Below are 16,450 nucleotides of genomic sequence, written 5' to 3'. Positions count from 1 at the left end.
CAGGGTCTCACTATTGTTGCCTAGGCTGGCCCTGAACTGGGCTCAAGCAATCGTCCTGTCTCAGCCTTCTGAGCACCACTCTTGTTGGCTGTAATTTTGTATTACACCTGTAATCCTAGCTACGTGGGAGGTGGAGATTGGGAGGATCATGGTTCAAGGCCAACCTGGGCAAAAAATTAGCAAAATTCCCATCTCAAAAAGTTAGCAAAACTCCCATCTCAATAAACAAGCTGAGCATGGAGGTACCCTGCTGTGATCCCAGCTACTCTAGATGTAAGGTAGGAGGATCTTTGTCCTAGGACAGCCCAGGGCAAAAGCAGGAGACTCTGTCCAAAAATAACTAAAGCATAAAAGGGGTGAGGATGTGACTCACTGGCTAAGCAAGTATGAGGCCTTGAGTTCAAGAATCATGACCACCAAAAAGAAAAAAAAAAAACAACTATTTTTTTTTTTTGCTTCTCTCGAATATCTTCCACATTTTTTTCCATGTCATTTCAATGTTGGGACTGCCTCTCCACTTCCCAAGTCCTGCTTGCCTTTCTAGGCTTGGGGTTTGTTTTGTTTTGTTTTTGCAGTATTAAGGATTAAACTCAGGGCCTCCTGTGTCCTATCTATTTTTGGTTTTAGTTTGTTTTTCAGGTAGGTCTTGAGCTAACTTTGCCCAAGACAACCACAAACTGCAATCTTCCTACTTCTGCCTCCCAGGTAGTTGGGACCACAGGAGTGGGCCACCATGTTTAGGCTCAGTTCAAATCCTTCTCCTTGGCCTGGAGGCTGGATGATACCTCTTAGATATCTTTTTTTTGTGGTGGTACTTGGGTTTGAACTCAGGACTTCATGCTTGTAAAGCAGGTGCTCTATCGCTTGAACTACACCTCTAGTCCAATTTGCTCTGGTTATTTGGAGATGGGGTCTTGCAAACTATTTGCACAAACTGGTCTCAAATGGTGATCCTCTAGATCTCAGTCTCCCAAGTAGCTAGGATTACAGGCGTGAGCTACCAGAGCCAGGCTTTCTTAGATATCTTTACATCTGCCAGGGCATCTTACATTGTGCTTAGCCCACATGGGCTAATTAATAAGTATTTGTTGATTAATTGATGTGACGCTCAGACATAAGTACTGTCTGTAGCAAAAGACAGAACTTGTCACATCAGCTTAGGATGTGAAGGTTGGAATCTCTGCTGTCCATTGCTTTTGGGGTTTGCAATTACTGGGGTAAATTTTGAAATCAAAACTGGATTCCTGACTACACCTTTGCACAGCATAGAACTGTAAGAAAGTTGATAACATTTTAAAAGTTTCACAATAGATAACAAAGAGTGTGAAATGAAAGGAATTCTCCCCTTCTATTTAATTTCCTCCCAATTTTAGTTATCTGAAAAAATCTTTTATTTAGGAAATGGTGGGCTGGTGGAGTGGCTCAAGTGGTAGAGTGCCTGTCTAGCAATTGTGAGGCCTTGAGTTCAAACCCCAGTGCTACAAAAAACAAACAAACAAACAAAAAATCTATTTAGGAAATGGTTTCAAAGACTAATGAAAAATTTATAAAAAATTCTTCAGCAGCAGTGGGGTTTGAACTCAGGGCCTCATGCTTGCTCAGGAGGCACTCTACCACTTGAGCTACTTCACCATCCCTCTCTTGTGGTGGGTTTTTTTGGAGATAGGGTCTCTAGAACTACTTGCCTAGCTTGGAACCATGGTCTTCCTGATCTCTGCCTCCTGAGTCACCGGTGTGCAGTTCAATATATTCTGATCTAGTCTGTCCTCATGTGATCAAGGTATAGAAGGCTGAAGAAGGCTAATTGTTTAGAAAATAGTTCCCACAGAGGAGATGGTAAATTATAAACTAAGAAGAGAGCCCTCATACTAAGACCTACCCATTTGCAGCCATCAGATAAAGTCTTTGGCCCTTGCCTGAGAGAGCACTAGACACTTGGCAAGCAAGCCTTGATAAATTTTGAAAAATCACATGATTGTTCCATGCCTACATGTGGTAGAAAAAATAACTTAGCTCTGTCCTAGCTTCCCGCCAGAGCAATATTCAGGACTAGTAGGGTCTGATGAGGGATGAGGTGTTGAGTCTCTCGATGGAACAAAGCGTTTGTTTTTTTTTTTAAAGGCGTATTGAAAGGTAACTAGAATTGAAGATAGGCTTTGTGAAATGGACTCTTTTTTGTGTGAACCTTCCTCATCTTTCTGTACAAGGAATGTCTTTTTTCTTAAAAAAAAAAAAAAGAAGAAAGAAAAGAAAAAGCTAAAAGAGCATTATAAAGTAAAACAAGTGGACTGAAATCTACAGTGAATTCATCTTTTCCAGAAAGGCTCTGAAGAAATTCTTTTAAAATTACAAACACCAGCCTGGTGCCAGTGGCTCACTCCTATAATCCTAGCTACTCAGAAGGTAGAGATGAGGAGGATAGCAGTTCGAAGCCAGCCTGGGCAAATAGTTTGTAAGACTTAACGCAAAAACCCCAACACAAAAAACAGGGCTGGCAGAGTGGTTCCAAGAAAAAAAAAAAAATCGAACACCAGATATTTTTGTTTGTTTAACAGAAAAAGGAAATCCTTTCTATTTAGTCATAGGTAGATTTTTTAAAAATCATATTAATAAGTGTCTATTTGTTAGACAATTCTTTGGGCATGAAATTGCCTCTTTACGAACTGCTGGAATTCCAGTATAAACAATAAGCCAAAAACAGGTTTGTTCAGAAACTAGATTGGGTTTTTTTTTTTTTTCTGGCAGCACAAGAGTTTGAACTCAGGGCCTCATGCTTGCTATGCAGGTGCTCTTACTGCTTGAGCCACTCCACCAACCCTTTCCTGTGATAGGTATTTTCAAGATAGGGTCTCGAAATCTATTTGCTTGGGCTGGCTTGGAACTGTGATCCTCCTGATCTCTGCCTCCTGAGTAGCTAGGATTACAGTTGTGAGTCACCAGTGCCTAACCTGGGTCTCTTTCTTTAGAGTCAACTGCTTCATTTCACATCCTGGGGATCAACTAGCACCTTGATCATCAAGTGTTTCTGCTTAAAAGTACTTGATCCTCTAAGGACAATGACTAGAAGGGAAGTGGCAGGGCATTCTGAGATGCAGGCACAGGGCTGGTAAGAAGGGAGCCTCTCTCTCAGCCCACAGAACTGTCACAGTGCTGTACCCCTGGGTGTGCACTTTCTAAACACTCCACCAAAGCCCTCAATGTGTTTGTGTGCATTGCTTGCAAATGCTAGACTGCAACAGAAAACTGCTTCCTCAGGAAAATTGGGAGTGGGAAAAGAGCAAAAGGCTATTTTCTTTAGGAAAAAGAAAAATAGCATTAAGATGTATTACCTAGGGCTGGTAGAATGGCTCCAGCAGTAAGAGAACCTGCCTAGCAAGCATGAGGCCCTCAGTTCAAACCCCAGTGCCACCAAAAAATTACCTATTTAAAATATATCTATACATGTGAAATAAATAAGGATTTATTTATTTCCAGTAAGGATTATTCTCAGAATGGGAGTTGGGAATTTCAGTGGAGGTCGTTAGTTTAAGCAGGTTAATGTTACAAATTGAATGATTCCCTTAACTTGCTCCTGGTCTTCCCGTTTTCTTGTTAACAACTGAGTTGTTAATGCATTCTTGGAAATATCAGTTCTGTTATATTTAATATATTTTCTCCAATGTCATAGAGGCTGTTCTCCTGTCCCAATATCGCCTGCATTAACAAGATTATCTGAAGAAGGCAAAGGTCGTAATTGCTATTGTGCTACCAATTTACCGCATGACCTTGAACAAGATATACTGGCTTCCTTTGTCTAAATTTCTTCATAGGTAACATGAGTGTGAGTTCACACTCAAAAAGACTTCTTAGGCCCCTTTGAGTAGTAAAATACTGATTCCTTGACTCCACCTTCCTCTAAGAAGGTTCTTATGCATCAATGCATCAACGTGTCTTCAATTTTTTTTTTTTTTGGCAGCTGGGGTTTGAACTCAGTGCCTCATGCTTGTTAGGCAGGCACTCTACCACTTGAGCCACTCTATCAGCCCAACATGTCCTCACTTCTAAGGGGGTAAAGACCTATGTCCTAACAAAATGCCGAGAAGTAGGACCAGGCTGGAATTATTTATAACTTACTTTGCATAATGGTTAGTAGCCAGACACTTGATTCTACCAGTCAGTACAGTACAGTATAGGTAGTCTTGCCCTTGTGGTTCAGGAAACTGAATCTCATGGAGGTCAGTTTAGCTCCTCAAGCCTTTGTAGTCAGCAAATAGAAAAGCTAGAAGGTTGTAAGTGATTTTTTTTTGTAATAAGACAATTGTGTGTTTAAAATACTTGAAGTAAAGATCAGTTTTAGCTGGGCGTGGTGGTACACACTTGTAATCCCAGCCCTTGGGGGAGGCTGAGGCAGGAGGATCAAGATTAACCAGGTCAAGGCCAGGTACTGTGGTTCATGTTTGTAATTCTAGCTACTTGGAAGGCAGAGATCAGGAGGATGGAGGTTTGAGGTCAACTTTGGCAAAAAGTTAGCCAGACACTAATCACAACAAATTAGACAAGTACAATGGTCCCAGTTACGTGGGAGGCTGTAGGTAGGTGATTTGCAGTCCAGGCTGGTTGGGCAAACACACAGACACTATCTAAAAAATAACCTAAAAGAGTCTGGAGGTGTGGCTCAAGTGGTAGAAAAAAAAGGATGAAGCCTTGAGTTCAAACTCGAGTACTGCCAATGAAACAAAACAAACAAACAAAAACCCTAAAACCAAAAGGAGCTGGAGGCCTGGCTCACGTGGCAGAGTGCAAGGGCTGGAGCTGAAACCCCAGTACTGCCAAAAAGGAAAACAAAAAATTCTGAGCTACATAGTGAGACACTGTCTCCAAAGCATTGGTCTTTTGAAATGATGGATTCTTTTCTGAACATTTCAAGGTCTTTATTCCCCTTTAGCAGGTCCTTTCTAAAAGCATTCAGCACTAATTTACAGTATAGTGTATTAGAGATTAGAGGTTATAGTACACAAAAAAGGGCAAGGGGCCTTCCAGACCTGATTGGGAAAGTACTTCCCCATGAAGAAGGAACACTTAGAGGTCCCCTGGGACCAGTGCAACCCAAGCATCAACAACGAAACACAAAATATCATGTGTCATTAAGAAAAAATTATCATTATATTAGCATCCAAGTGTATAGTTTGTGCCAAACCAATACTAAAGAAAAAAAATTCACCCTTGGTTACTTCAGCAAATTGAGCCTTTTATTTTCATGTATTCAGAGGGTAGATTTTTTTTCCCCCCTGTGGTGCCAGACCAAACCCAGGTCTAGGTGAGTGCTTTACCTCTGTGCGACATCCCCAGCCAACACATATATATATATATATATATATATATATATATATATTTAATATCAAAAAGAAAAAAGAAAAGGAAATGAAAAGAGCCAGTGCCAATGGCTCATGCCTGTAATCCTAGCTACTCAGGAGGAAAAGATCAGGAGGACTGAGGTTTGAAGCCAGCTCAGGCTTCAAAAGAACCCATCCAAAAAAAAAAAAAAAGAAAAAAGGCTGGTAGAGTGACTCGAGGTAGAGGCCCTGAGTGGAGGCCCTGAGTACAAAAAAAAAAATTTAAATTTTTGTAAGAGGAGATAGCAATTCCAATCATGATCTTTTCATCGTGAAGTATTCTTCTCATACTGAGTTTATTTCATCTGTTATTGTCGACTCTAGAATTCATATTTTTCATCAGAAGTAGAAATATACAGCCTGTTTTTAAGGAGTGTTTTTTTCCAAATATTGTACACAAGGGAATGTCATCATTCCCTCCCCCCACCTTTTTCAGATTTTTATTTTTGCTTTTGAGACAGGGTCTTAATATGTAGCCAGGCTGTACTGACACTCCCTATATAGCACAGGCTGGCCTCAAACTCACAATCCTGCCTCAGTCTCCAGAGTGCTCAGATTACAGATAAGTGCCACCAGTCCTGGCAAATGTCATGATTCTTACATGCTCTACCAGGACTCCTGAAACCTAACACTGAGAAAGGTTATGCTGGGAATCTTCAAAATCAATCTGGTTTTAGGTAGAGGAGGGAGGTTCTGTCTGGAGGCAGGGGGCTGACATAATGACTTACAAGGAGTCTGCCAGTTTTTAACTCCTTGATCGTGTGACAGCTCCCGGTAGATACAGATTTCCTTGTAAGGATAGAGCAAGAAGTGTATACAATTACTTTATGAATTATCAAAGTGGGAGTGTGATGGTGAAGGGGAGAAGGGATTTAGCTGGGGTAGTGAGGGCGCCTGTTTTCCTGGTTACTGGAGTGTCATGGTCTTTATTATGTCTTGTATTGTCCTGGGGTAGCTGAAGCCATTGTAGCCATGGAAATGATGGCAATTGAAATGAGATAATTTAAAGTGGACTGGGGTCTCTTTGATATACAATGTGCAACACGATTGTATTTGATGGGCACACATTTCTTCACTTTCCGTCAAATGAAATGATAAAAAAGAAAATAAGTCATCATTTGATGGCTCAATATTTTTTAAAACTCAATTTTGGTACAATGCTAAATAATTCAGTAGCATTTCTGTGTGATTATTATTCTAAAATTACTATTTGAATAACATTTACATTGCGGCAAAAAAAGCACAGCGGCTCCTACAACTTTCCATCAATTTCTACAAATCAAACTTTCTATCCAATGTGAGCTAATACCCCCAAATTCAAAATCCCGTGTAAATCACTCCCAGTGATTTGTTTCAAAATTTGCAAGCCCCGTGGCACATGGGTTTTACCTGTCACATCACTTTCTATGAAAAGCGATTGAAGAATCCTACACTGTAAGGACTGCACGTGCCTCGCGCCCTCCACAGAGAACTCTAGCCTGAGCTTTTCTCAGAGGCATGACCTCTGCTCCTAGCAGGTAAATTGCCAGCGGGAGAAGCAAGTGTCAGCCCAAAGGAAACCCGGTTATGGGATTTCCTTTTTCTTTTTCCTCTTTAACCCATCACTTTTAGGAGGAGTTCTCCAGTCCAAAGTCCTTGCCACGGATCACCATCTTTTTCACCTATCTGTCCCCCCACCCCCCCTTGCTGGAAGAACTTGCTTGCCGTGACCTCCATCTCCCACCGGCTTCCCCTAAACCCGGGTCCCCGAGGCATTCCAGGGGACCTTCCCAGCCCTAGCCCCTTCCAGGGCGTCGCACGAGGCGCGGGGCGCGGGGCGGGGGGGACACGGGGCGCTCCAGGTGCCGCGGGGGGAGGGGCGCGGTGGGTGGGACCGGCGGGGGAGGGGCGCGGCGGCGGAGGAGGAGGAGGAGTGCAGTGCGAGCGAGCTAGAGAGCGAGGAGCGTGTGTGGCTGGGGGAAGCCATTGCCTGTTTAATAGTTGCTGTTGCTGCACTTCCGCTTCTCTCCCAGCGAGAGAGAGAGAGAGAGAGAGAGAGAGAGAGAGAGAGAGATAGGAGAGAGAGGGGGGAGAGAGAGAGAGAGAGAGGAGAGAGAGGAGAGAGAGGAGAGAGAGAGAGAGAGAGAGAGAGAGAGAGAGAGAGAGAGAGAGAGAGAGAAAGAGAGAGAGAGAGACACGAGTGGCCAGGCCCAGCCGCAGCCGCAGCAGCAGCCGCCGCGGCGGCACGGACGAGCCAGACACAAAGAGAGGTACGGGGATCCCCCCGCTGCCCGCCGCCCCCCGGCCGCCCGCCCGCGGGGCCTTGGGGACGCCCTGCCCGCGCCGCTGGGCCGCGGGGCCGGGGACACCGGCGAGGGGCTGCGGAGCCCGGGGACCGCCGGGGGAGGGGGGATGGGCAGGGTCCCCGGGCCGCGTGGGGTGCGGGGCCGCCCGCGTCAGGGCGGGGGGGGGGGCGGGGGCACCGCGGCTCGAACTGTCAGCGCCCCGGGGAGCCCCCCGCTGGCCGCCTGCGGCGGGGCGGGGGAGGGGAGCAGGGGAGCCCCGTTTTCCCCCGGGGCGGGCGCATTGTTGTTCCTCGCTGTCCAGGCCGAACCTCCTTCGCCCCCCCCGCACCCCCTCCGCCACCACTCACACACCGTACCCCAGCCCAAAGCGGGGACCCCGAGGGGCGGCGCTGGGACCGAGGCCCCCGCCACCTCTCCCCGCCCCCACCAGGCACAGCTCCTCGCCGCCGGCCCCCCCGCCCGTTTCGGCTTCCTCTCTCACTCCTGCTCCCCCGTCCTCCCCAAACTCCGCTCGTAGTGTCTCCCGGGCCACTGGCCTCGCGACCCCCCGAAAGCGACCCAAACAACCCGCGCCCCCTCCCCGTCCCTGCGCCCTGTCCTCCGCGGCTTCCCCGGGACCTTGGGGGCGAGGGAGGGCAGGGCCGTCCCCCACTTGAGGACAGAAATAAACAAGCCGCGTCCCCATTGCAGAAAGCAGCCTGTGACCGCGGGCCCGGGGACTTTGGAAGCGTGCAGGGCGGTGGGCACCCTCCTGACAGCGCCCGAGTTCCTTATTTATTTACGCCGCCTGCATGGTCTGTGTCTCTGTTTTGTTTCCTCCCCCCCTCCCCCCTCCCCCCTGCAGGGGCCGTTTGCGGGGTGGGGTGGGGGGTTCGCTATGTCGGATGACGATTCGAGGGCCAGCACCAGCTCCTCCTCATCTTCGTCCTCCAACCAGCAAACCGAGAAGGAAACCAACACCCCCAAGAAGAAGGAGAGTAAAGTCAGCATGAGCAAAAACTCCAAGCTGCTCTCCACCAGCGCCAAGAGGTACCCACTCCTCCCCAGCTGCCTCCCCTCCAGTCAGAGCTGAGCCAGCCTGCTGGTTTATCTGTCCCCCAAAATGAAGAGGGGGGTTCTGGGAATCTTAGCTATGTTGTCTTTTGTTTTTGCTTTAATCATTGTCAACTGGCAGCACTTGTGACTTGCCTGGTCCCCGTCCTGAAGTTGTAAGAATCTTTCGTACTTTTATTAGTGACCCCCAAATCTGACTTCAGATTACTTGTCCTAGCAATCACGAATGATCAAGTGGGATGATCCTTCCATGGGCTGTCATCCTACCTTATAATCACAAATGCTTTCCCAGACAGCTCTATCAAAATGAGTTCTAGGACCATCTTACTTCCTTGTCACCTGTTGCAGGGATTTTTTTTTTTTTTTTGAATTGCGTTTTCTCCACAAATTGCATAAGGAGTCAGTAACTCACATTAGTGGGAAAAATTTTGTAGGTGACGTTTTCTGCTGGAATTGAAAGAGCTTTTGATTTGCAGTCGAGGCAAATGAATGAATCAGTAAATGACTGTAAAATGGCTAGTCCAGAGATGGGGGGTGGAGGTTGTTCAGTATAAGAACTTCCATTTTTTAGGGAGACTTTTTTTTTTTAATCTGTGCTGTTTGCTCTCATGTAAAAATGTGTCACTTTTTTTTTTCCAGTTGAATTCAAGCAGTGGCTTTTTCTTTATTCTTTTCCTCTTCTCTGGAGGTAGCTACTTTTGGTGGTGGTGGGGGTGATACTGGGGTTTGAACCCAGGGCCCCATGCTTGAGCCACTCTTGCCAGCCCAAAGGTACCTACTTTTTACCTCCATCATTCTTCAGTAACATCATCTGATATCTGTGACCGTTAAAATAGATAGCAAATTCCTGAGAACCTTTTCATAAATCCCTCTGTACTTAGATAGTTGTTAAACTTTAATGGCAAGCTAGGAAGGTGGTAAGGAAACCAAATGGTGGGTTACACAGGGGTCTGTTCTAAAAGAATTTAAAATCAAATGGAAAATGAAGCTTAGGTCTCTGCTGAGGAGTGAGTCTGAAACTCGGACTCTGAGAGTTTGGCCCATCGAAGACCAAACTTTAAATACTTGGAATTTGAAAACTTAGTAAGCTGTTTTGGTGTCCTGGTGTCAGTGACTTAGCTTATTTTAAACAGTGTGGAGGTCTTAAGTGTCACGATGCCTTTGCAAGATTGCTCTCATTTTCAGAGGGTTGTTGGATTTTATCTCAGTTTCTCAGGAGTTCTGACCCTCCCTCTTTGATTGGCCCTCCTGAGTTCTGAACTTGGCATCTCTGCCCTCCCCACTCTGGGTGAACCCTTCCTTAACAATCTCACCTCCCCCAGAACTCTGAGTGCCCACTCTCACTCAGCTTTTGGCCTGACTTGCCCCCATGAAGGCTCTTTGCTTTCATTACTGTTTTCACATTTAGCAAAATGGGTATCTTTGGTGTGCATGAATATATTTGAAGGTAAAGGTACAGGTGTTGAGTAAAATGTAGTTTGCTTTTGTCAGTAAATTAGGAAGAGTGAGATTTTCCCCCCCCAGGCTCAGTTTGTCCATTTATGCTAAGGAAGTTAAAACTTAACTTGGAAATGACTGGGAAAGAGATGGTAGGTATAGAAAATGAAAGCTACAAATAGTAATTTATCTATAAGTGAACATAGGTTTGTTTTTCTTTCTTTCTTTCTTTTTTTTTTTTTTTTTGGTGCAATGATTTTAGATCCCTAGATGTCTTCCTGAAGGAGTAGCTATTTGTGTTAAAGCAGAATTAAAGTTAATATCAAAAGGCAAAAAGTGAAGGACAGGAAAGGGTGAAAGGGGGGAAAAGGATGTCAGTGGGACCCCATAGAGGGTGCTGTGTGAAGTAAGTTGTTACCCATAGAATTGGAAGAGAGATGTGTACCAGTAGAGAAAATGAAGCCTGCCTTAGGAGGCTTAGAACCTGGGTAGAGGAAAGGCCCGGATGTGACATACCTATGAGTTTCTCTTGCACATCTTGGGCCAGTACTCTGGAAATGTTGCAAATGGATGAAGTGGATACAGCTGTGTGGTATTACACTTTTTAGGTATTTTTGAGCTCAAGGGGAGGAAAATTTTGCCTGTGTACATAGGTCTTAAAATATAGTCAGTTGGAAAACATGCAAGATTCTTTACAAATCAGGAAGCTAGTGTTCCAAACTTTTTGAGACTCAACATCTTACAATGAGTGAAACAACAGGGAGGTCAATGTGTCACGACTGAAATGCGAATTGGTAAGTAGATCTTAGCAGGACACTGATAAATGGATGTCAATAGAGACTGTGGACAAGCCCCATTCTAAAGTTGACCCGATTTGTAGTTGACAGGAAATGTCCTTCAATAGGAAAGTTTAAAGAACTTCCCCAGTCATTATCCTTATTTCTTTTTACTTTTAAACCTGGAAGAAACAATGCCTTCTAAAACCTCATTGCATGTAGCTGGCCTCTTCCTAACCCGCAGAAAACCTTGGGAAAGAGAAAAACACCCATTGTCATTCAGATTGCTGAGTGCAAGAGTGTGTGTGTGTGTGTGTTGGCGCTCAGTGATGTCTTGAGTTGTCACCGCCCCCGGGGTTTGTAGGGCAGGCAACGTGGAGCGGTGGGAGAAGCTACGGGCCCCGAAGTTGGTCATGACTGGTGGTCAGAGCGCCTAGGTGGGCGGGAGACAAAGGCCGGGGTGTGAACGGCCGGGTCGGTCGTCCGGGCGGGGTGGGGGCGGGGCGGGCCGCGGCTGGGGTCGGCGGTGGAGGGGGTGGGGGGGGGCAGTGGGAAGTTTGGGCCACGACCCGAGCCGGCCGTGGGCGGGCACCTGCGGCGTCCCCGCCCCTCCCTCCCCGCGGCTGGAGCGCGCGGCGGCCGCGCGGGTCGGTGGCCCGAGGGCCTCGCGGCGAGCGGCCATGTTGGCCTCGGCGGTGAGACTGGCGCGGGGGAAGCGGAGAGATGGGGGGCGACCTTCCTCGTGGTGACTCTGGTGGTTCTGGTGGCCGGCCTGGGCAGAGGCGGTTCACGAGGAGCCCCCCCTCCCTCACCGTACCGAGCAACTTGGAAGTGACCTCCAAGTGCGGGGCCCGAGCGCCACCCAGCACCGCCTGGCTGGCTGGGAGCCTTCGCACCTGCGTGTGTCCTGTCCTCCCTGTGCCCCGTCTCCGCCCACGCGTCCGTCCCTCTCCCCCCTTGTCTCCCATGTGTACCCTGTCCCCGAGTGTGACCTGCGCCCTAATGAACACCCTCTGTCTGCAGGATTCAGAAGGAGCTGGCGGACATCACTCTGGACCCTCCACCCAACTGCAGGTGAGCTGTCCCCTCTGCAGTCCCCACCTGTCCCGGGACTCCCTGCGGTGCGGGAGACCTTCCCTCCCTGTGCGGTTCCCTGGTTTTGATGGGCTAAGCTGAAATTTATCAGCCCGAGTGGTAATGTCTTGATGAACCTTTGACAAGCGCACTGGAGAAAAGATTTGTTTGGAGTGTGCACTGTGCTGTTCGTGAAGGAAACTCGGAGTAAATCTGTAGCAAGCACCCCCGCCTCCTGGCTCTGATGCGTTATTTAAGGGTGAGTGGCAGAACCATTTAGGTACACGTTGGTGTAGAGAACTGTTTGCTGTAGCCATCTCTTAGCCAAGCCCTGCTAAGCTAATGGAACAGAGAATTAAACACTGGATCAGCAAACTTACTACACTGATTGTAATTTTGTGTTGGACTTTTGGCAGAGCAATTCCGGAAATAATTTGTGGCTTTGATAAAAGGATTTTGTTTTAAATTATAGATTTAAACTCTCACAAAGTGGTGTTTTTCCTTGATATTGCTTCATTCAGACTGTAAATATATGTGTGTGTGTTTCAGTTTCAAAACAACTTGAAACCACCTTTGAAAAGGTTTGTTGGTCACTCTTAGACTAGCATTTTGCTACTGTTGAGGCAGGGTGGAAAGAGTTGGTGACATTAATCCATCAGCAGTGATTCATGAGCAGGGACTCTCATTGTTCACTTCTATAACCTCCATAGCTTCAAAGTGGAATGTAGGGTTTAACTTCTGAGGATCACCACTGGAATTGCCTGTGAGCTTTCTTCAGTGTTCTGAACTTGTAGGTGAGGGTAGAAGTTACAAGAACTATTCAGTGGCCATACGTAGAATTTAAGACAAATATGTGAAAGTGTTCAGGTTGGAAGCTATATGGACTATTTTGCTTATTAATACTAAACTTTCTACGCTGTGATTAGCGGATTGAACATGAGCTTTTGTATTGATATTTTGACTACATGTGTTCTTAATGCTGATCAGGTGTGCGATGCTCTTTGGTGGAATTTTGTCCTGTTTTGTGAGGAGAGTCTTTTTGAGTTCAGAATGCTCTTAAGTTGAGTTTATGATGGAACCACTTAATCATTCTTGAAGAGTTCCCTCATGGCTTATAAAGATCTTTTCAGATGGTTGAGAAAGTGGGGGAGTATCAGCAATTGATGGACTTTGCTTTCAGTCCCTTGCTGTTGGTGGAATCTGTAGACATTCCCGGGTGGAGCTGTGCCTCTCCTCTGTGTGTCTCCTGTGGTTCAGCAGCTCTCGCTGGTCAAATTATAAGGCATAGCTTCAAATTAGTCATTTATTAAAACATACAATGAGTGCTATCACATTTAAAATTGTAAACAGTTAAAGATTTTCATTTTTAAAAATAGAGTAAGTACCCTTGAGTTCCACAGCATTTTAGCTGAGTTCATAGCTGAGACATTTGTGATTCTGAGGCATGTAGAACGTTTGTATCTTTGGAAGACCCACCTTATCACCCCTTTTAGGTAAACCTTTAAGCATTACCTGTGGTCACAGGGAAACCCTAATTTGAATGGCTATTGGGTGATGAGGAGACAAACCTTATCACACTCAAAACATTTTGAGAAAAATGTATGATTTCAAAGAAAATACCAGGCATTTTTATTTTTGGAAGAGAATGTATATTACGTTGTTTTTTTTTACAAATGTAACTGCTTTATGTTCTGGAGACATCTTCCAGTGGGACCTTTTAAGTAATGTGAATTAAAATTTCTACATTTGGTTGCCTTGCTAGGATGGTTATCCTAATGTCCTAATATTCAGCTCTCTTATGACTTTGGTTTTATGTTTTGTGCTGGTATGCTTATAGAAGTTTAATAATTTAATATTTTCATGTATTTTATTGTTGGAGATGGAAATGGGTAATTTAGCTTGGGAATATTTTTTGAAGTTAGCTTCAAATTAAAATGTGTGAATTAAGTGATCTGTTAGATGTGTGCATTTTTAAAAACAATCTTTCTAAAGTTACCCTCAGCATGCGTGAGCACTCAGTAGTTTGGTTCCTATCGGATTGTAATTTCATCAACTACAAATTATATCTGGAATGAGCTAAATAATTATTTTTTAGGTAACGTACCTTAGATGTGTTTTTACTCTTCAGTCATTGAACACTGACTCCTCTTTTTCAGAAATAGTCAATGTTCAATGTGTAGTTTTAAATGTAAACACATTCTTTCCCTAAAACACAGCATAGGGCATGTAGTAACAGCAAACAGTTGATTGTCTCAGATCAATAGGAGACTTGCTCCCCTTGCAGGGTGGTATACTGCTTGTGTTCACTAAAGTTAGTAACTGACGAAGAGAGTTGGATTTGAGGTTATTGTTGGAGTAGGAGTTTGAACTCAGAGCTTCGAGCTTGGGTTCTACCCCTTAGGCCAGGCCTCCAGCCCTTTTGCTCTGGTCAGTTTTGGACATAAGGCCTTGGCTTGTTGCCCATGCTAGCCTGAACCAAGATCCTCCTGTTTATGCTTCATACCTGGGATGACAGGCTTGTGCCACCACACTCAACATTTTTTTGTTGAGATGGGGTCTCTCACAAACTTTTTTGAGGAGTGGTCTGGGCCCACAATCCATACCATCTCAACCTACTGCATAACTTGTAAGGACAGGCATGCACTACTGCGCCCCGCTATTAGTTGAGATGGGGTCTCACAAACTATTTACTGGGACTGGTCTCCAACCAGATCCTTCCAGTGTCAGCCTCCCAAGTAGGTAGGATTAGAGGAGTGAACCACAGGACCAGGCTTGGTAGGTGCTGTTTTGGTTTTGGGTTTTTTTTTTTTACGGTACTGGGGTTTGGACTCAGGGCCTACACTTTGAGCCACTCCGCCAGCCCTTCTTTGTGAAGGAATTTTTTCAACATAGGGTCTTGGAAACTATTTGCCTGGGCTGGCTTTGAACTGGTATCCTGATCTCCACCTCCTGAGTAGCTAGGATTACAGGCATGAGCCACTGGCACCAGGCTGGTAGGGGCTGTTTTAAGATAAAATGTCTTTGAGAAGTCATTAAGCATTTCAAGCATGGAGACAGAATAATAAAAATGTTTCCTTTTACATAATTTCATTAACATTTGACCAATATTTTTCTGTTTCTTGAATTGTGTAAACTTGTCAGTGCTTCTCCTCAAAACTGTGTTACATAACCAGATACAGTTGATTTTAAAGTTGTACAGATAAATCCTGTTTTTTAAAAAGATGATTTAAAGGCCATAGAGAAGAGCATTTGAAAAAAAAAATTACTGCATTTGTTTAAAAGGTTAAATTTCTTGGCCTCTGTTTCCTTATCTACTGAAAGGGCCTAATACCTAACTCACCTACCTTACAGTGTTCCAAGATTCAGTTCAGATTTAAAGAACCTAGTGATATTATAGACTTGCCTATTTAGTCTTTTTGATACTGCTTGTATTTTAAATACATTTTAAGCCATTACACAATAGTATAAGAATGCAGAGGTGTGTGGAGTAGAAAGCCAGATCTGTTATGTTCTGCTCCCTTGCTCAAGTTTTGAGTGCATCCTTCTGGACAGTTTCTTTGAAAACCTGTAATTGGCAGTAATGATAGTGAGATGGCAGTTTAGAAGTCCCAGTTGCTGACCTTGGTTTAGAATGGAGACAGAGGACCTGTCCACATTCAGCATTTTTTATATGGCTGCTTGGATATAAGAAATCAGCCTTTAAGAAAGTCCCGTGTACTGAAAAACATTTTAATTTCTTTCATGTATTTGATGCTACTAAACGTGTTAAGGACAGAAATGTGACTTGAAATCTGAGTGATGGTTAGTTTCATAATTTTCAGTTAGGATGTCACTATGGCAGTTTGTGTACCTTTAGGTGTGTAAAGGTGACGTTGAAAACTAGTGAGAGGCAGGAGAGTGGAATGCTTTGTTTTGGTGGGACTGGGGTTTGAACTCAGGGCTCTGTGCTTTGCAAAGCAAGTGCTCTGCACTTGAGCCACACCTCTCAGAGTGGAATGTTAGTACAAACAAAATAGTTCTCAGAGGAGGGTCAAGCTCCTGAAAATGTGATCATCACCTGGCGCCCAAGTAGTTGGAAGGAAGGAAACCCATCCAAAAGTGAGTTGCTTTCCAAGTGGCTGTTGTGTTTACCAGGACTGTCACTGGACTGAGACCACACTGCTGCTGTTCTCAGAAAGTGCAGCAGGGTCATCTGTGACCCAGCCATTCTGCTCCTAGGTAAAGGCCCCAAAATAGTTGGAAGCAGACTCAGCTCCTGTGTCAGTGTTCACAGCACACAGCGTTGTACCTAATGGCCAGAAAGTGGAAACAGTCTGGGTGTGTGATGTATACCCAGTGGGGTTGTCAGCCATGGGAAGAAGTATAACTCTGGTAAGGCGAGGCAAGGCGAGGCTAGAGGACTCCAGGGACCGGGGGCGGGAGAAGGGAGATGGCTTTTCCTCTAGATAGAGTC

The 16,450-nt window shown here is 45.2% G+C and overlaps 1 protein-coding gene across 1 annotated transcript in view; it reads left to right on the top strand.

The window, feature by feature from the left end:
* Positions 1–7,289: 7,289 nt before the first annotated feature.
* The window catches only part of Ube2e1 (ubiquitin conjugating enzyme E2 E1), a 58,640-nt gene continuing 49,479 nt past the window's right edge, over positions 7,290–16,450 (top strand). The window contains exons 1-3 of the mRNA XM_074043817.1: positions 7,290–7,621; positions 8,502–8,686; positions 11,947–11,997. Of these exons, the coding sequence (XP_073899918.1) occupies positions 8,535–8,686; positions 11,947–11,997 (203 nt within the window). The 5' untranslated portion in view covers positions 7,290–7,621; positions 8,502–8,534. The remainder of the gene's footprint in view (positions 7,622–8,501; positions 8,687–11,946; positions 11,998–16,450) is intronic.

Source organism: Castor canadensis, chromosome 10, assembly GCF_047511655.1.
Source record: "Castor canadensis chromosome 10, mCasCan1.hap1v2, whole genome shotgun sequence".
Lineage (NCBI taxonomy): Eukaryota > Metazoa > Chordata > Mammalia > Rodentia > Castoridae > Castor > Castor canadensis.
Note: the sequence above shows the minus strand (reverse complement) of the source record. Positions and strands in the feature narration are given on the sequence as shown.